At 40.9% G+C, this 21,274-nt stretch overlaps 1 protein-coding gene across 22 annotated transcripts in view; it reads right to left on the reverse strand.

Annotated features, from left to right (window-relative positions):
- The window catches only part of ANK3 (ankyrin 3), a 661,480-nt gene that overhangs the window by 90,533 nt on the left and 549,673 nt on the right, over window positions 1–21,274 (reverse strand). For 13 of the 22 annotated variants that reach the window (XM_072756072.1, XM_072756073.1, XM_072756066.1 and 10 more), the window contains 3 exons: window positions 19,308–19,361; window positions 11,829–11,952; window positions 6,787–6,889 (listed from right to left, as the gene is read on the reverse strand). In XM_072756072.1, coding sequence (XP_072612173.1) covers window positions 6,787–6,889; window positions 11,829–11,952; window positions 19,308–19,361 — 281 coding nt within the window. Of the gene's footprint in view, window positions 1–6,786; window positions 6,890–11,828; window positions 11,953–13,442; window positions 14,238–19,307; window positions 19,362–21,274 lie in introns of those variants that run through there. The other 9 variants (XM_072756074.1, XM_072756077.1, XM_026013571.2 and 6 more) reach the window with 3 other exon arrangements.

Here is a 21,274-nt window from a genome sequence, read left to right on the forward strand (position 1 = left end):
AAATCTTTAATCCCAGGCTGACTACCTTCTGCCACCATGCACATTTCTGAGAGCCCCTTAGAATTACCTTCAACACAAGAAACAGCAAGGCTAACCTGCTGATGTTGGGGGAGGGGAGGTGCAGGAGGAGAAGAGAGGGAGAGAAGTCTCAAATTTGAGTCTCATTAGACTGGCTTAGGTTTTACATTCTAACCTAAAGTGTTCACTGTCATCTAGGAAAAGGAATGCTCTGGATGGCCAGGTTTGGGGCCCATCCTTGGAGGGAGGAAGGGATTTCTGACCCTTCTAAATGACACTGAGAAATGGATGAGGGTGCAGGTTTGGCCATCAGATCCTGTCTGCTACCTGAGAAAGTGGAATGGGTGTACACAGGCAAAACCAACCCATGTTCCTAAGTGATTTCCGCTCTTCTCCTATTTTTGGATAACTACCAGAAGTCTTACTGAATTAAATGTTTCTGTTTGCTGCACAAACACATCCCTTGGTCTTAACAGATACTTCCAGGGTCATTCAAAGGAAGTGTAATTAATTGGTTAGCTTGCAAAACATTTTTAGACCCACTATCGTGCCTTCTACCTCATATTTATGCAAAGATCAAGTATTTCCATTCCTTTCATGATGCCTTACATGTGATACTTTTTAGCATAATCATTTTCTCCATAATTTTCATAACCTGTTGCTGAATATAAGTTGTCGGTTCCTTTTAAGTCTCATCAAATAGGATATTTATTATTAGAATCTAGCGTAAGCATAATAGAGAACACACTTAAATATAACATTTTATGCTAAAAAAATATAAAAATGATGGTACCAACATCCATAATAAAAATGCTAACAAGGGATGCCTGGGTGGCTCAGCAATTGAGCAACTGCCTTCAGCTCAGGGCGTGATCCCAGGGTCCTGGAATCAAGTCCTGCATTGGGCTCCCTGTGAGGAGCTTGCTTCTCCATCTGCCTGTGGCTCTGCCTCTCTCTCTCTGTGTCTCTCATGAGTAAATAAATAAAATCTTTTAAAAAAATAAAAAGATTTTTAAAATTTATTCATGGGAGACAGAGAGGCAGAGACACAGGCAGAGGGAGAAGCAGGCTCCATGCAGGGAGCCCAACATGGGACTCGATCCCAGGTCTCCAGGATCACACCCTGGGCTGAAGGTGGCGCCAAACCACTGAGCCACTTGGGCTGCCCCAATAAAATCTTTTTTTTTTTTTTAAATTTTTTTTACTTATTTATGATAGTCACAGAGAGAGAGAGAGGCAGAGACACAGGCAGAGGGAGAAGCAGGCTCCATGCACCAGGAGCCTGACGTGGGATTCGATCCCGGGTCTCCAGGATCGCGCCCTGGGCCAAAGGCAGGCGCCAAACCACTGCACCACCCAGGGATCCCCCCTTTTTTTTTTTTTTAATTAACTTTTATTGGTGTTCAATTTACCAACATACAGAAAAACACCCAGTGCTCATCCCGTCAAGTGTCCCCCTCAGTGCCCGTCACCCATTCCCCTCCAACACCCGCCCTCCTCCCCTTCCACCACCCCTAGTTCATTTCCCCGAGTTAGGAGTCTTTATGTTCTGTCTCCCTTCCTGATATTTCCCAACATTTCTTCTCCCTTCCTTTATATTCCCTTTCACTATTATTCATATTCCCCAAATGAATGAGAACATACACTGTTTGTCCTTCTCCGATTGACTTATTTCACTCAGCATAATACCCTCCAGTTCCATCCACGTTGAAGCAAATGGTGGGTATTTGTCGTTTCTAATTGCTGAGTAATATTCCATTGTATACATAGACCACATCTTCTTTATCCATTCATCTTTCGATGGACACCGAGGCTCCTTCCACAGTTTGGCTATTGTCCAATAAAATCTTTTTAAAAAATGCTAACAAGTATGTGAGATCTTGGAAGACAGAGCTCAAAGTCTGAGGGCTCTCTGATGGCTTCTTTCTCACACAGAGCAATGCAGATGTACAGCCTCTAAGGAAACAGCCTGGAGCCACATGGCCAGTGACTCTGCCATTTACCTGTGTCCTCTGAGGTGAGTTACTTAAGCTGACTGTGCCCCAGTTTCTTCATCTTTTTAATGGAGCCAAGAAACTATCTCAAAGGGTTTTTGTGAAATGTAAATCAGTTTGTACTGGTAAAACACTTAGGATAGTGTCTTGCACATAGTAGGAGCTCAAAATGTTTTCACCACTATCACCATAAGCATTATCACACCTCCTGACACTTACAGTGTCTACTGAATATTATTCCATTTATGTAATGAGGATTGGCTGGCGTGGATCATACACAGCAATTATACAAGCCATACCAGACAAGTGCTTTCAATAATTATGTCAGAAGAAATGAAAGAACCATTCTATTCTATTCATCCTAGACAACTTGGCTTCAGTTTGGAATCATCCCTTGTCTCTGTTACTTTCTATTTGGAAAAGAATGTTTTCAAGCACAGATGATGTTCTAAGACAATCTGACACCCATATATCTGAGCTTATGAAACAAAAACATTAGATGTTGAATGATCAATATACAAAAATTTCCCAGCCAGAGTTGCTTTAAATCAATGGTTCCTAGCCAGAGATGCATCCCAGAATCACCTGTGGAGCTTTAAAAAAACACATGTGCTCAGGAACCCAGCCAGGGAGATTCTGATTCTGCAGGCATCTTGGTTTTCAAACGACCACTGGTGATTCCAATGTGTGCCCCAATTAAGAATTTGAGGAATCTCTACACCCAAGGTGGGGCTCAAACTCATGGCCCAGAGATCAAGAGTCACATGCTCTTCCAACTGAGCCAGTCAGACACCCCTTCTCCCAATTAACAAGTCTGACTAGGAATCAGGGGTTTTCAATTCTGAGTGTATTAAAAAATCCTGTGCCTAGCCCTTCCTAGCCACTGAGCAATTGCACTTATTTGTTTGCTTTTAAGTTTTTATCCTAATTCCAGTTAATTAAAATACTGCCTTATGTTAGTTTCAGGTGTGATATAGCCATTCAGTACTACTATACGTCACCCAGTGCTCATCACCTGACAGCGCACTCCTTAACCCCTACCTAACCCATCACATACTTAGCCTTCCACCTCACCTCCCCTTTGATAACCATCAGTTCTCTATAATTAAGAGTCTGTGTCTTGGTTTGTGTCCATCTCTCTTTTCTCTTGTCTTGTTTTTTAAATTCTACATGTGAGTGAAATCATATGATGAGCAATCATGTTTTAAAAATTCTTTAAGATGATTCTCATGTGCAGTCAGAGCTGAGAGTCACTGCTTTAAATGATAACATGATAACATCCAACAATGGGAAGGCATGATATATCTACATACATATTTTCAGAGGTCTATCTACAGGTGACTTGATTACAAGGTAAAGGGAAGGTAAAAGAATAGGGAGTTCATGGATAACCCAATATCACAGTAAAAAAAGAGTCCACTCTTGATTTTCCAGTGTGTGTGTGGGAGGTGTCTGACTGATTATGATTACAGCTCAGCAGGGCATGAGGATGGGCTTATTTCTCCCAAATCCCTTCCCAGCTCTGGCCTCCAATCCTACTTTCACAGCATAGGGTCTTAGGAACATGGGAGTCGGGAGCAGCAGGCCTGTGCCAATTATCCTGAGTCTCAACTGTCCTTTAACTATGGTTAATGTGCAAACTGATTAATCAGCAGTATGATAATGAAGAGGCAACTATGCTTTGTATCGGTGTGGTCTACTCTTGTTGAAAACAAGCAGCACATGGAGAGTTATTAATTTTTATTCATTTTCCACCTTTATGTGTCAAAGCAACTTTAACTGGACAATGACAGGGCAGTTTTAAATCTGACAGTGAGTCATGTGTCATTGCCTTAAGAATTCTAAATATTTAAGGCTTCTTGCATGCTTTCAGACAATATAAATACTGTGGAGAAACTCTGTTTTGAAGTTTATAAATGCAGATTTAGAGGCATGATGGATATAAACTAATAATGTTTGCCACTTAATTCTAATATGAAGTCTGTGCTTTATGTTAAGCATACTTCCAAAATAAATGCTTCTCATCAGTCTTGCATAGTGTAACTAGACCCTTCCCTTGTGAGGCCTCTCTCTGGAGGAATCAGCCTCTTCCCTCTTCCGTAATAAATGAGATACTAGAGACTACATAAGTCAACATGCCTCTTTTGGAATTTGTTTTCCCCCTTCCTCCAAGTTTTTATTTTGAAGGAGTTCAAACAAATAAAGAAATTTAAAAAAAACTGTATAAGAAATACAGTGTACACTTCAACATTGACATTTTGCCATATTCACATTCGCACAAGCTCTCTCTCTCTCCATACACACATACTTCTTTTGGTTGAACCATTTGAAAATAAATAGCTGACTTAATGATTACTCCATTGCTGGAAACCACAGCTTGCACACCCCTGGAATGGAGATATTCACCCCTGGAATGGAGATATTCCCCCATATAGCTTCAATAATGTTGTCACTATTAACAGAACAATAATTCTCTAACAATATAGCCGGTTCATTTTCAAGTGTCCTCAATTGTCCCTAAAATGTCTTTATGTCATTCATACATTTTTTTCCAAATCTCTGGTGAATTTATCATGAAGTTGTATGTGTTCATTAAACATGCCAGTTCCACAAGGAACACCTGTCAGATCATGGGATCCTCTGCCGTCGTTGAAGAAAGCAACTTCCTACTTCCACAGTTATCAACTTGAGATTTATTTGTAAAGGTTTCAAGATGTCCTAAGCTCTTCTTTCCCCTGACTGCTCTACAGAGATGTTTGAGACAGCCACAGAGGTACTTTTCAAATTTAAGCAGCAATCAGGTTTACTTTAAAGTTCTCTTTCTTTCTTTTCATAAATCCTTTATTCTGATTAAAGCTGTCCCTTCCAGCCTACGTGAGTAAGTGGGTCTTGGCAGTAGCTAACAGGTAATGGTGTGAGAACCCTTGGAAGCCTGTCTGCAGCATTGGAGCATGGCAAACACTTATATTTAAGGTTGACATGCAGAAATTGAAATGTAGTTTAACTATGGCAGTGGGAGTGATGGTGATGGTGGCAGTGATGGTGAGGTCATGGTGCTGATGGTCCCAATATCAACCCTTGTCCCAAAGTAAATATATATTGAGAAACATAGGCCACAATTAGATTCAATCAAGTATTTGAGATTCCATTATAGAACTGGGCACGTGTTTTATGTATGACCAAAGTGTGACTGATACCCAAGGAATCTCCTATCACCTGAGATTTTGTAGGTTTTGTAGGGTTTCCTTAGGCCTGGAGAATAACAGGCATGTCTACACTTGTGTCACCAATATATCTACTAACATCTCATTTTAATTGGGAACATGAAGAGATCACGATTATCCAACCAGGATAATGACCACAGCCAACCGAGAGAGAGCTCCTCAGAAAATCTCAGCCAATACCTGGGCAATACCTTACACCCAAGAGCTTAGCTTCATTAGTTGAGACAAGTGCTTTCTCTAGTGCTAACACCCATTTAAACCATGACACGGTATCGCATCTATAATTATTCTACAAAGAGTGTTTATGTCTGGCCAAACACTGAATAGCCACTGTATTCACCTCTGTAAAATCTGCTTGATAAGAATGTTCTAGAGTGTTAAGTAGTAAAATATTTATTATTGGTTCTTGTGAAGTACAAGGTACATCTGTGTGTCTGGAAGTCAGCACACAGTCTGAACACAGGAGACTCCCAAAAATCTGAGTACCTGCTGCTTAGACCTCTAACTTAGTGATACTATTACGATCACTTATTCATCTTGAAAATACCTTCATTGTTCAGTGAATAAATAGGTCCACTATAATTTCACTATTTACATTGGTTAGATATGACAAGCCACCTTCAAAATTAGTTTTATGGCTAGTTTCATCCATCATTAGTGCACGAATGTGCAAATTTAAAACCAGGTATTGTATATATCTAGAATAATGAACCACCCTGAGCCCATATGTAGCAGAACTATGTTGCTAGAACTTCTTGCCTTAAACCAGTATCTACTCAACCACAATTACTGAAGAGAAGAAATTGCATGAACACTAGTAGAGATTCTGGTAGAAAACAAAATACTATCACATCTTGAGAAGGCCCATCACAAGCAGCTTTGATGCTAAGGGATCAAAAACCTGACCAATCTCATCTTTAACTACAACATGCTAAAAACAATTCTAGTAAATTCCAACATGCACTCACAGTTTATTTAGGAAAATCAAATACCTATGTGGATCATGCCAGCACTTTTAGCTACTGATTATTATTAATTCTTTATTTTTTATTAAAGATTTTATTTATTTATTCATGACAGACAGAGAGAGGCACAGGCAGAGGGAGAAGCAGGCTCCATGCAGGGAGCCTGATGTGGGACTTGATCCCGGGTCTCCAGGATCAGGCCCTGGGCCAAAGGTGGCATTAAACTGCTTGGCCACCCGGGCTGTCCCCATTTTTAAGTCTTTAAAAAAACATTGAAATAGATTTGACCTAGAAGGGAGAAAGGTAGCCATGTCTTTCCTAGGACTTTCTGAGTTCCTCTATGTGGGCTGTTAAGGATTCATCTGCAGAAGAGCAGCCTATTTCTGTATATGGCACAATTGTTTTTTTTTTCTTTTTTTTTCCCCCACAAATGATTTTTTCCTTTTTCCCTGGCAGTACAGGAAGTTTTACAAATGCTAAATCAAATATGTAGAAATACAGTTTTTTGTCATGGGACAAAAAGCTCAATTCAATCACAGCAGTGAAAGTTCAACAATCCAAGAATATTTGAAGGAGAATGCATACCTGTTCTTTGGATGGCACAAGGAGTTCTTCAATCATCATGCTGTCCCGCGCATAGGAACTTCTGTTCAAGGTGTACGACCTATCCGAACTGAAGGAGCGGAGGCTGTTGTATTTACAGTTAACCATTCAAGAGTGGTGGATGATGATGAGATGAATAAAATAAAATTAATGCATGCAACTTTGAAAACAGGCAAGATGGCTAAAAATATCAACAGAAGTTGTTCTTGAAAAGACATCGTCAAATATAAAATCCCATATATTTGAGGAAATCTCTTAAGCTTGGACAATTTCATGATCAGATTTTTGTTTCAAATCAGGTCACATGGTGTTAAATCTGTGAGAATATGAAATGCATGAAAACTTTGGATGTTTCACTATGACAGTTGAACCAACATGGCAATGGAGAAGAACCAGATGACTCTTGATAATTTGATAATTTGAGAGATTTTTCTACGGTAAGGCTTATGTTAGAGTCTCCTTTATTGCTGGTTCGTATCTGTTTACCTCTTACTACTGAATAGAATGATGTCTGCTGCAAATGGGACTGTTTGTAAGTCTTTGGAAACCACATATGGGTTTAAACTAGTGAGAGCTCTGGGTTATAGCTAATGGAAAACATCAAAAAGGTAGTATGACAAATATATCTTGTGTGATTTTTGCCATCTTTCTGGCCTTGAAAATTTCAAATTTTCAGGTATCTGAAGGTACTTTATCTTTGCTTGCTCTACTTCTTTTCTTCCTTGGGCCTTATATTGTTCTCCTCTCTGGTCCCTCTTAAATCCTCTACACAGTTCCTGAGGTTCCCAGAGTGCAAGACCCTTGATGCCCTGAGTGCCTCTCATACACTGACCTCTAAACTAAAAACTAAGAGGGGGTTGGGGGAGAGGGTGGCAGGTGGAAGAAGTTGGGCAAATATGGTCAAAAGGTATAAATTTCCAGTTATAAAATAAGTAAGTCCTGGAGATGCAGTATATTATCATGGGGACTTAGTCAATAATATTGTATTGTGTATTTAAAAGCTGCTAAGAGAGTAGATCTCAAAAATTCTCATCACAAGAAAAAAATATTTGTAACTGTGTGGAGATGGACGTTAACTTACTGTGGTGATCATTATTTTGTGTATGTGAAACTAACATGTTATATGTCAATTACATCTCAACTTAAAAACAATACAGTAAGGGATGCTGGGAAGCTGGCACATATGCACATAGGATAAGCAGGATGGTTAGGATTGCAGATAATCTGAGCCTTGGCATAACACCTTGTGATTAATCCTCCAGAAAGAGAGGACAAGCTCGTGACGTATTTCTCTCAGGTCACCTCTGTCTTGCCTCCCATCCTACCTATCATGACAGACTGGCATAAGGTAACTTAGCATTGTCTCTTGTTTTGAATGAGGTCTGACACTTCCTGCCCGCCCTTCTTACAATAGAGCTGCAGAACAAGAAACCTCTTAGCTGCAGTCCCAGCAATGCAGCACCCTACAACTGCCATGGTAGGTAGGTATACAGCCCCTTTTGTCTTGATGCCATCCTTACTTTGTGGAGGACAAAGATGGTGGGAAGTTGCCACCTCTCACTGCCCACGTAAGTAATAAACTGTCTGGATCTAAATGTGGCTACTTGAGTCTTTACTAAAAGGATCAATCAGATGTTGGCCTTGGCCTTGCCTTGTGTTTGTATGACAGGGAAAAGAGCAAAGAGGTATATAAGAAATGGTTCTCTGCTTTGATAAAAGGACTTCTTTTCCCCATTGCTCACTATGCTAAAGATAACCCAAGGGGGGTATTTTTATATCAAGATACAGAAGCCTCTGGATGACAGGAATCATTCTAAGGGTCTACACAAATGAATAGATATATTCTTCTAGGATTAGAGCCTTGCCCTCCACCAGGATCTTGAGGAAGATCTTCAACCTCAAAATAAACATCATTCTACAGAGTCATTATCTAGTGCATTCAACAAATAAACACTGACTCTTAGGAGCAAGGCACAATATTAGAGACTGGATATAGAAGCAAAGACAAAAACAGAAAGAACTAAGCCTTATTTCTGCACAGAGGGGATTACCTAGTTAGCCATGTGCCTGGCCACCTGCATGGGCAGCCTTCTGCACCCAGTCACATGACACACACTCTTCATTTTTTTTTTCCTGCTTCAGTTGCAAACATTTTTTTTCCCCTTGTTTCTCCTGTTTCTAGCCTCTTACCTGCTCTCATACAGTATAAACTTCCTAAAAGCAGATATTGTCTTTCTACTCTCTAACTAAACACTGTCCAATAGGACTTTCTGCAACGATGGTCATGTTTTAATCAGACTGTCCAATACAGTGGCCACAGGCCACATGTGGATGCTGAACACCTGAGGCATGGTTAGTGTGACTAAAGAGTTGAATTGAATTTTATTTAATTTTTTACTAATTGTAATTTAAATAGTCTTATATGGCTGAAGGCTACATCATGAGCATAACTTCTTAGGTACTCATAGCAAGGTTCTATTTGCCCCAGTGATGTGGGGTGGGAAGCACCAGAAGGTTCCATTCTCTGCATTGCACATTCATTTATGAAAATTCTGGCTCCCACTGCATATGTTGACATTGGTGACATGTAAGAATAGCTTTAGAGTATATGTGAACAATCACTTAAGTGTTTAAAAAATTGTTATATATTTTAACTTCAGTTTTTAAATATATCTAAAATTCATTAATATTTTAAAAATATCCTTTCTTTTAACTTTTGTATGACTGCCAAGTGAAGAACAGAGCCTAGAACCGGGTGCTGTCCATGGAAAAACCTAAAGAGGTCTTCATTTTACAGGATGTTTAACTTGCTCCTCTCTCTTCCCAACCAAGTTACATTAGACAGATGGAGCTCATTATGACCATCAAGCTTCACTCTGAATCCTTAATACATTGAAATCCTTTCAGCTACCAAAACTAGATATTATTGGCATGGGGGTCTGGAAGGCATGAAATTGTTTTGAACTAAGGTCAACTATATTATTTGTAGCCATCAGTATACCCTAAGTGTTAAATACAGGAAGTATTAGAAAAACACATGCCTCAAAAGTCTAAAATTATACCAATGTACCTAGCACAAGTCAAATAAAACAGCCACCAGCAAACAAACTGCTTTTCAAATCAAAATTTTTTCTTCAAACCCAGTTTGGAGAGTTCTGCAGTTACTTCATGCACTATACAAACTTTGTTAAAGGAAAGAGATTCTTTAAGTATTCAATTTTACATTAGTAACATTTCTTGTCAAACATTTAGTTACTTGCTAATTTTCTCAGAATTACAAAATTGATTTTCTAACTGAGCAGGAAAAAAAAAAGCACATTGCAGCACAGCACAGCACAGCACAATGCTGAAGAAAATAAAAATGAGAATATGAGTCAGGGAAGGGCAGAAAAACACTGTAAAAGGGACATATCTTCTTACCTGATCTTGGGACTAATTAAGGTATTTTTAGAAAAACACAGGAGAAGTAGAAAGCAAAAAATCAGACAGGGAAAAAAGAAAAAAATGTTATGGTGAATGAGTTACACACTTAATGTATTCCTTTTAAATGTTACACTCAGAATACTGCATTTGGTAATATTCCAACAATACTTTAAAAAATATATTGGCTTTACAGATTTTTTTTCAGATTTGCCTCTGAGCATAACATGAGTTGCCAATGTAAAAAAAAAATGAGTTACATATAATAGCAACAAATAATAACAGTGCAATCAAAACCAGAAGTGTGAAAGCCTTAGAACTGCCTTGAGAAAAGTTATGAGAGACAACATGCTGGTTTCATCTCTCACTAGATGTCAGCCTCTACAATTTTCTATATACAAATGATTGATTCACAAAATGTATCTTTTACATATGATTTGAGGAAGAGAATCAGTTATTGGATTGCAAAAGCTATTAAGCCTCTAAAGGAATTTTCTCCTGAGATTCTGCATCCTTTCCATTGTAACTTGTGGCTCTTGTGTGACTACCTGAAACATGTGGTGTTTTTAAAACGTTATGTCCCCCTTCTTATTAACGATACCTGCTACAATAAAATTTTAAGGATTTTTATAAATAAATTTAAAAGGCAAAAATTCTGTGGAGTTACATGAGGGTCCAAATTCCACCAATCAAAAGACTAACTGCAAGAAAAATCAATTCAGTATCTAAACTGGCCACCTCACCCTGAGAGTCGATTCCCAGGCTAACTTTGCGGGAAGTGCCATTAGACAATGAAACGTTTTACAACAGATCCTTAAACTATAGGAAAATGTCCCCAGGGCTCTGGCTTAGAAAAGTTTAATTATTAGCTTTAAAATAACTTGACTGTCAGCAAACATGCTGTTCAACCAACCAGGAGAAAAGAAGTCCCCAAATTCTGGACAAGGTCCTGTTTCACTTAAGCAGTGTCAGGTAAGTTGGAGCCAAGGTTTTTCCCAGGCAAAAATTTTACACTTTGGTTTTCAGGACTGAATTTGGGGCCATTCCTGTCTGTGACTTTGGGGAAGTCATGTAACACTCCTGACATGTCCCTTGTAAACAAAGTAATGGCATAGTTTTAGAGGAGACACCCAAATATTTGGTAGACAATTGTAATAAACTATATGCAATTTTTTTTTCAAGAATGCTCCCTTTTAAGTCTCAATCACGAATTACTATTTCAGTGACGAAGAGAGAATAGTGAACCATCAATACAACTGTATTGTCCTTATTGGAAAATTAGATTTCTCTTTCAACACGGCACACAATTTAATTTGGAAACGTGGAGGCCACCCGGGCTCTGAGCTCTTCCACTATCATGCGTGAAGCATGACGGCAGCGTGGGAACAAACACTCCACATGTTCAATCACGGACAATCGAGGACTGAAAAAGCCACGAAAGAAAACGGTGGAACACGTGCACCAGGGTTGAGAACATTCTACCAACTTCGCACCTTCATCCAAAGAGCACACTGGGGGATAATGTGAAAAATGAAAATGATTTTGGTTTATGACAGATCATGGTTGTATTCAATTATCTGCGAAGAAGAGCAGCAATAAAATACCTGGCGGACCGGGCCCCGAGACTGAAGCCCATGTAGCCCTCGGCGGGGAGAGAGTCATCGCCCAGCTCTTTCAGGTCCTGTGGCCCCAGATACTTGTCCGTGTCCCCTGTCATGGCATCTTCACCTGCCGAGGGACAAAGCAAGCCAGAATCAGAAGCTTCCCTTTGGAGAACGGTTCGTTGTAGAGAGAGCCACTCCTTTGGTCATCAGCAAATCACCCATTCCTCACATTCGCTTTCCCACGCCCGCTGGACAATACTCATTACTGCCGTTTACAAGGAAAAAGCAGACGTGAGGTTAGTTCAGGATCTCAAGAGTGAACGTCAGTAGCGAAAGAGCACCTGGGGTGAAGCACCAACTTTAAGACATTTCCCCCATCGGATTTCCCCCCTCAAACCTCGGCTGACTCGAAAGGTGGATCTTTTTTGTCCCTTTGCTTTCCTGGCCTCGCCACGCCGCCACGCCGAGGGCAGCTATTTGAATGGATGTGGATTGCAAAATAAGAGCCACCTCTCTATTACTATTCTGGAAATTGGATATGGGAAGGGAGTGGATTTTTTTTTTTTTTAAATGTTCTCACACGCAGGATTTCAGTTCAGGACATCTGTAAGAAACTAGCAAGTCATTTTAATCTGAGCTGTTTCTGCTTAACTGGAGAACTTTGAAACACATCAAAAAAATTTTTTTTTTAAGATTTTATTTATTTACTCATGAGAGACACACAGAGAGAGGCAGAGACATAGGCGGAGGGAGAAGCAGGCTCCCTGCGGGGAGCCCAGTGTGGGACTCGATCCCAGGACCCCGGGATCACGACCTGACCCGAAGGCAGACAATCAACCCGCTGAGCCACCCAGGTGGCCCTAGAAACACATCCATTTCGAACTGTTCCTGCACCCATCACAGGAGCAGCTGAGCCCAGCTGCCCCAGGGCTGGGACTCTTCTTGGAAAGGAGCTCTACTTCCTCAGAGACCGAGGGGAGCCACCAGCAGTTGGAAGGAGGACTACATAAACTGCTCTTGGCCCGTCAATACAAAGAGTTAATTCCGTAAAACTTTTACCGGCTACATGTGCATAGCATGACCTCACGGAAAAACCACATTCCAAGAGTGACAGAGCAGGTTTTTCAAATGCCTTTTGCCCTCTGGGACGTTTCCCATCCCTTTTCAAAATGTAGCACATTCTGTGGAAAAGTTCGTTCCGCAAACAGGCGAGCCTGTCTCCTTTTTATGACTCTCCTCCCCTTTCTGGACACCAGCTTGGCTGGCCGAGAGAGAGATTTCAAAAGCGTGTACGTTATGTTTTCTCAAAGGTAAGTGATTCATCTGTTCCAGCTATATTTTCCAATTCCTTCATTGAGTACCGTTTATAATTTCCATTCATTTAAACCCAGGAAACCACAAGAGCTTAGCTTTTAAACTACCAATCAAGTCTAAAAATACCCTGTCAACTACTGTTTTTGCAAATATAAAAAAATAAACAGATCTGCTTTCTACTACTCCCCAGCACCGAGAGATTATTTTAAGTAACTCTTCACAGCTGTGCTATTTGCACATTTCACTGCCTATGAAACAAAAACACACACACACCAAGTAGGACTTAAAGAAAGAGCTTACTCCGCGGTAAAGCCATTTCCACCAGGCGGGGCTGATCAAATGTTTTCCTGATGTTTCCAGGAATTCCTTAAGCCGTGATTTTAGAATGCACCTCGGAATCAGCCCAAACACACCGATTCCTGGGTTGTCTCCACCGTCTTCACCGCCGCCCGGCTCCGCTCAGCATCTCCGTCTCCTTGTGGGTCGTCGAAGAAGTACACATCTTTTTCTACTCATCGGAGTTCAAAGATTTTCGATACATCAAACCAGAAAAAAATAAAATAAAAAAGAGCAAAACCTGGCTACCCTTAATTGAGAAGACCCTCTTGGTCACTCTGCAGACATCCTTTTAAAGCTCCTCCTGATTGGACCAAGAACTCCGCTGGCAGGCCTCTAGCAGGACCGAACGGTGACATAAATGCGAGCCCTTGAGTTATTTGTATGTAAATATGAGGACTGCTCCAGTGTAGACTTTCGGTAATTTGATACCAATGCCCGGTGCCTAACCGGGTAACCGAGACAGCCTGAAATCTAGGGAGAGCCCGCGAGCGAGCGGGGTGCTGCGTCCCCTTAGGAGGTGACTCTTCCCAACAGGAGTGAGGACGCGGCCGACCAGGTGGAGGGAAAACAGAAGAAAACAAAGAAGTGGCCCCGGCGGGGAGTGGCAGGGAGCTGCAGGCAAACTTTCAACTTTGTTCTCGGCTGGGAACACCGGGAGCCGCGGTTATTTATGGTCCCTGTCAGGTGCAAGGAGGGAGGAGGGCCTGCCCGGAGCCGGAGCCGGAGCCGGAGCCCAGCCCGAGCCCAGCCGGAGCCGAGGGGCTGGGGCTGGGGCTGGGGCTGGGGCTGGGGCTGGCGCTGGGGCTGGCGCTGGGGGCGCGCCCGGAACCACGGACCCCCCGCCTGTACCAGGACTTGGAAGAAAGGAGCAGAGGTGAGACGAGCTGGAAGAAAGCGAGTGGATGTCTGCTTTACTTTTGGCGCAAATTCTTTCAACTCTTCAACACACTCAGACGCACTCCCTGGTCCTGCCTCCTTGCGAGTCCCCGGAGAGCGCGGGGCGAGCGCCAGGCCGAGGGGAGAGGTCTTGGCTGCAAAGGGCCTGAGGCCGCCCAGGGGAGGCGCTTCTGTCACTTTGCTGCTACACGGTTTCCCTCTCTCTGGGGCTCCTGGCCTCCCTTTCCAGCCACTCCACCCTGTTTACGTTGGCAGAGGGGAAAAAAGCGAGCAGGACTTCGGCATCCTCCATCTGGGTACGCCAGAGAGGCGATTTCTGTGGGTTTTTTTTTTTTTTTCCTTCTTCTCAGAATAGCTGGACATTTAGGCTAGAAACTAAGTATAGGGTTTTGAACGGTCTTCCTGAATTAAGTGGTTCCCGGCACTTTTCTGTGAGTGTATCTCTCCCGTGGATTGTTAACTGAAGTTACAGAAATTTGAATCTGTAGAATCGATGAAGTGGGGGAAGAGATTTGGTTTTCCTGGATCAATGCGTGTATCAATGAATGCACGACTCATCTGAGATTAAGAGGATAGGAGACCTGGGGCTTTAACTGGAGCAGCCTGACTGTAATTTACGTTGTAAATACGCAGGAACAGAAGGGAAGCCATTTATAAAGCCTGGTACATATTGAAAAATATTCCCAAGCAAAAGAATAATTTCCAACGTTGTAAAGAATGGAAGGGGAAGTCACGGTTAAAATGGATAAAATGACTAAACCTTGATCTGTTTTCCACATCTGCACTTAAAATCCAAACTGCTTAGCAAAACCTCATTCAATGAACGTCGCTCAGTGAAGCTTCCTAACAAGGACTGGGATGAAAAAGTTCCTTCCTCTTGACTTCTCAGCCGGCCTTTCTCTGGCCACTGCTGCACACCTGTTGCCCTTCTGTGATACAGAATTATTTCAGTCCCTAGAAATCCGGAACCACTTTAGACTTTGAACCATTATATAGGGTGCACTCTTGACGGAACCTTTATCCCTCTTCTTCACCTGAGTAATCTCTCCAATCTTCGACTTTCAAATTCCTCCCATCCTGTACTCTTCACCTAACATTAGTTGTTCTTCATGTGAGTTTCCCTTATCAAAGCACGTTGCCAGTGAAAACATCTGTTTAGTCTCTCCCACTGGACGGTAAGATCTGACCTAGATTAGGGACTGAATTTTTCGTGAGCTTGGCATATTGCAAGTGCCCTGTAAATATTTCTGGATTTCATCATTGCTTTTATGGCAAAAACAAACAAAACAAAACAAAACAACAATAAAAAAAAACAAAACAAAACCAGACTCTTAAATACAGAGAACAGACTGGAGGTTGCCAGAGGGGAGGTGAGTAGGGGGATGGGTGAGAAAAAAAGTCCAGAGGCAGGTGGTTGTGCTTTTCTCTCCAACTTAGTCTCTGGGATGTCAAGCTTGATGACTGGTATATAGTAAACTGATAATAAAGTTAGGTTTCTATTCTTCTTTGCTAATCCTTCTTAGACTTCTGAAATGGTCACTATGAAACCAAAAGATGCCCAGAGTTGAAATGGAGGCGAGAGCTGCCAATATATTTAGCCAAAGATTAATTAAAATAGCCTTGTGACATTTCTTACAAGGCATGGAAAGTGAAAGCCCAGGCAATGGTATTATTTTAAGGCAGTTTTGCATGGTTGGTGCTCTGGATTCAAATCCTGACTTTATCATCAACTAATTAGGTGACCTTTGGAACACTGTTTACTCTGAGTCACAGTTTCCACCTCTACAAAACTGGGATAATAACTCTGCCTCTGACCTCAGCCTTCTTGAGGGATTCAAAGAAATAATGTACAGAATAAGGGCTTAGTCAGCACTGTTAGTGTTATTCTATAGCACAGCTTTCTCTGGTGCCCAAGCATCTGAATGCATGAATTCATATAGTTCACATTTCAATTGCTACTATTGATACTGGTTAAGGCAAAATCCAACCACAGTGGCAAACATTTCTCTCTCCACTGCCTAATCCAAGGCCTGGGTCAGAAGTACTCAATAAATATTTGTTGATTGACTGATTGATTGAATGAATGAATAACAATAGACCACACTCACTGTCCTTTCAATAAACAAGATATTCTATAATTTTGTTTAGCACAACACACTATTATACCAAAAACTAGAAAGGAATGACATGAATCGTGTTGAGTGGCTTATTAACTGTCTCTAATTCATTCTATAACCCAAAAATAGTTTGTTAGTAATAGCTTCTGACCAACAGGCACAAATGTAGATAAGCCAACAAAGCTAACTCTATGATACAATATCAGATATACTTAGTTAAGATGCATATATCTTGCATATATATGCAAGAACCACACACTTTCACCTACTAAGAAGCACTTGTGTAGGTTTATGTTTCCTAGAAGTGTTTGGTGCAGTGGTATAATAGTTGTATTATGGATAAATTTGAGTATTTCGTGGTGAGAAGGGTGTGGTAGCTAGTATTTAAAGAAGCTTTCTTCTCCACCCGCACCCCGAACCATATCTCTTTACTTGAATCTAGGTTGGTTCAGTTTTTGAACAATAAAATGCAGGGGAGGCTATTTTGCCTGACTTTTCAGTTTTAGCTCAAAGAAACTTTGCAGTTTCTCCGTGGCTCTCTTTTGAACACTAGGTTGGGGGAAGTCGATCCCAATGTAAGAAATTTGACTCCCATGAGACCACCATGCTGTAAAGAAAGTCAAGGAAGCCATATGGAGAGGCAGCAAGGACAGAAAGAGAGGGAGAGATGCCCAGCTAGCCCTCAGCTGTTCCAGGGTCATCCTTGTGGGGCTGACAAATCTGTGACTGAAGATAGCACACTGAACGATCTGCCATATTATTACTCCCACCCCTGCTGCTACCTGACTGTAATCTCAGCAAAGAGCTCAAGAATCCAGCTGAACCCAGTTAACTCATACAACCATGGGAGATAATTATGACAATACATTAAACCACTGAGTTTAGAGATATGTCGTCACAGTGCAGTAAGTAATGGAAACACACAGGAATGAGAAATGACAAGGTCCAAAGGTAGGCCAAAGAGGTCACACGCTGATTGTTTAATGCATCCTTAGTGAATTAAGAGGTAGCTCTATAGCGTGCTACTTGATTAGCGCAGACCAAGTCCAGGAGGAATACCCGGGTTAATGCCACCTGAGGAAGCCTCATCTATTTAGTATTGACCTTATGCCTCTTAAAATTATGAGCACTGATGTCCTCATTATGAATCCATTTCTGATAAGAAAATACCAGAGGCTAGAAAATGTTCAAAGAAGAACACAAAGCACCCCAGTCTACCTCAATCCCACCATTCACCAAATAATAAAAGTTGTTCAGAGCCGTTTCGCTTCCATTTCCCAGCTATCCCCTCTTCCTAGTTGTCCTATCATGACTAGGTTAAGAAGAAAGAGGTTTCTTCTATCTTAATCAACGTCTCAAAGATCCACACTCTTTGATGCAAAATAGAATCAAGAACAAAGGAGAGAAAGAAAGAGAATATATGAAATGATTATCAAGCAACTAGCTGGTCACAGAGGTCCTCATTCCTTTGTATTTAATTATTTTTAGATTTTTAAGTAATCTTGACACTCAATGTGGGGCTTGAACTCAAAACCCTGAGATCAAGAATTGCCTGCTCTACTGACTGAGCCATCCAGGCGCCCCAGTCCTCCTTCCTTCTTAGATTCCATGTTGATGGTCCAGTGTCACCCTGTGGTGGGATATACCTAATCCACCTTCCCTGTGATCCTTCATTGTGCCTACTAATAAGGCTTTTTATGCTGAATAGAGGGAACACTTCTTGGTTAATACTGAAAAGTGTTTTCACATCCTACAAGTTCTTTTTTTCTTTTTTTTTTTTTCCATGTAATTTTTTTCCTAATGTTTTTCATCTTAAGATCATCACCCAGGGATACTTTTGTTGCTTTCCTAGGGGTTGAAAGTTGTTTTTCCACTGTCTGGAGACAAGAATCATAAAGAAAGGTCCTTAAGGTAACTATACCAAGTTATAATGTCTGCAACTTTACTCAGAAGTACGTCATTCCTCTGCTATGAAATCCAGAATCTTCTTCCCAAGGTATATACTTTGTAACATTATAGAATTGTAGTTAATAATACATAACACCATTGAATGAATTAATGTAGAAAATCTTCAAATTACGTGGTATTAAAAAAAGATAGATTAGAAAGAAAACAGAGGAACATAGCATCTATCCTCTAGTGATTCATTAGGAGTTGCTTTCTTAATAGAAATCAGCAAATAGTCTTGTAAACAAATGGTTAATGATCAAAACGTAGACTTCTATTTAGTGTGCTTGTTCTGAAAAAAGTGATTTTTTAAACACCCCATAGCAAATAGAAGAAATTAAAACTATTGGGAAAATAAATCCTTTAAGCATTTCTAGTCTACATTATAGAATAGTAGAGTGAGAGCACACCATTATAATCACCACTAGTATCTACTGAGGATTTACTATGTTCAAGGCACTGTATGGTGCTTTATAAGTATTATCTTGTGCGATTCCTGGAACAACCTTATGAAACAGAATTGTTGTCTCCATTTTAATATAAAGAAGACCCAGTTCACAGTGGTAAATAACCCATGATCACTTAGAAATCAGGGAAAACTGGATTTAAAATCCATTGGTTTGACTACAGAGCCCCACTTTTAACTACTGTGATAATCTATGTTATTGAACAAGTACTATAAGAAATTGGTAACCAAGAGTAAGCTCCACAAGGGCAGAGGTTTTTGCCTGTTTTGTTCCATATTCAGTGCCCAGAACAGTGCCTGGCACATAGTAGGTACTCAATAAATGTGTGCAATGAAAATTCAGTGATTGCCTTGGGAGGCAGCAACTATATTACTAAAGTGAGGAGGAGGAAGACTTACTTTTCACCGTAAACTCTTGTACCTTGGGAATTTTATACCATGTGCATCTATCACCTATTCAAAAAATGAATAAAATTAACAAAACAAAACGAAACAAAATACAGGGACTGCAGATAAGTCATACAGGCTGTGTTTCAAACACCAGTGCTGGTATTTTGACATACACAGGTAGATATTAAGATGTATATGTGTGCCAGCAGATATTTGGTAAATGTGGAGAGGAACTCAATTCTTTATGACATTTGACCTTACTATTTAAGAGAAGGCAAAGAAGGAATAAAATCACAAAGCAGGAAGAAGGGGATGCACATTATTAATATGGTGCTTCTAATAGCTTCCCATTGTTCTAATGTGGCAGTTCTCAACCCATAGGATGCATTAGAATCACCTGAAAACTTGTTTTTCTACAAATTTCCAAGTGACTCTGATGCTTCTTGTTCAAGAACCGCAAGGTGATATGCACTGGCTTAAAGGATCCTTACAAATAAATGACACTTATCTAATGGCAGGATTGATTCTAGACAAGTATCTATTTTCCTGGTGGGAATTACAAGAGTAATTCAATGAATTGACTGTGGTATTTCTAAATTTCCATGTATACATTCGCCATCATTGGAGAACCATGTTAAGCCATAGACACTGAGTCCACAAGTCTGAGGCAGGCCCTGAGATTCTGCACGTGTGACAAACTCCCAGGTGACTGCAAGCCACACTTTGAGCACTGAGGCAATAGAGCACCGGCCTAGGCTCTGTTATGAGTAAAGCCAACTATTGCCTTTGAGGCATTTTATCTCCAAGAAGGAAGTTAAGACCAGTCACAAATAATAATAGAAATAGCACACCACGACTCCTTCTGGTTAGGATTTACTTAGGTGAGACACTGTGGTAACTGAGCACTTTCTATGCATGTCTCATTCACTCTTCAATCCCATGAAGCAGGCACTCTCATGTCCCCTTTCTAGATGAAGACAGACTCAGAGAGGTTCAGTTATTTTTCGTTGCTCACATGTCTAGTCAGTGGCAGAGTCTGGGTTAGAAGCCACACAGGTGGCAGAGCCCAAGTTCTTCAGCAGCACATGTGTGTCAGAGGATGTGCAAGAGAAATGACAAGTGTCCAAGGGGATGCACAGGAAGAGAGCATCACCTTTGATTGAGGAGAAGGGGCAGATGTTGAATGGAGGTGTGTGAGTGAAGACAGGCAGAGAGGAGTGGAAGTGGGAAGTTGGCCATCCCCAGCCACAGGACATTACATGAGAGGGAAAGAATGGGAATGTCCTGAGAATAGTGAGCAGTCAGCTTTACTAAAATGATAGGCAATGGACCTGTGGGAAATGAGGGCCATGTTGGGCCATGTTTTTAGGGTCTCTGAAGTTGGATCATTTTGTTTGACCCATACATATGTATGCACAGGTATGTATGTATGCACGTGTATGCTTGCACGTGTGTGCGCACACACACACACACACACACACACAAACTGAAGACTTAAACCCTCAAAACTCTCCCTCCTCCTCTCATGTTCCCCCACCCTACTTCTAATCTACAGCAGGAAGCAGGATTCACTGATAGTTACCTCCGAACAAAAAAAAAAAGAAAGAAAGAAAGAAAGAAAGAAAGAAAGAAAGAAAGAAAGAAAGAAAGAAAGAAAGACTCCTGTTTATCGAGCATCTACTATATGCTGGTCACTGTTCAACAAACTTTGGTATGTTATAGCTTTTCATCTTCTCGGCAGCATCATGTGGTATAATTAACCCATTTAGAGATGAGACAAATAAGACTCAGCATATTTTATTTTTTTGAAGGTTCAAAGAAGGGACAAAAATACAGATAACTTTGAAGAGAAAACATTTCCATCAATTGAAAGCATTAGTCAAAAGATGTATATCTCCCCTAGTGTTTGGACAATACATTCTCAGCCTGGGGAATCCACATGATGTTATTTGCTCATGAGTCTTTTCCCTCCATCC

This window comes from Vulpes vulpes, chromosome 4, assembly GCF_048418805.1.
Source record: "Vulpes vulpes isolate BD-2025 chromosome 4, VulVul3, whole genome shotgun sequence".
Taxonomy (NCBI): domain Eukaryota; kingdom Metazoa; phylum Chordata; class Mammalia; order Carnivora; family Canidae; genus Vulpes; species Vulpes vulpes.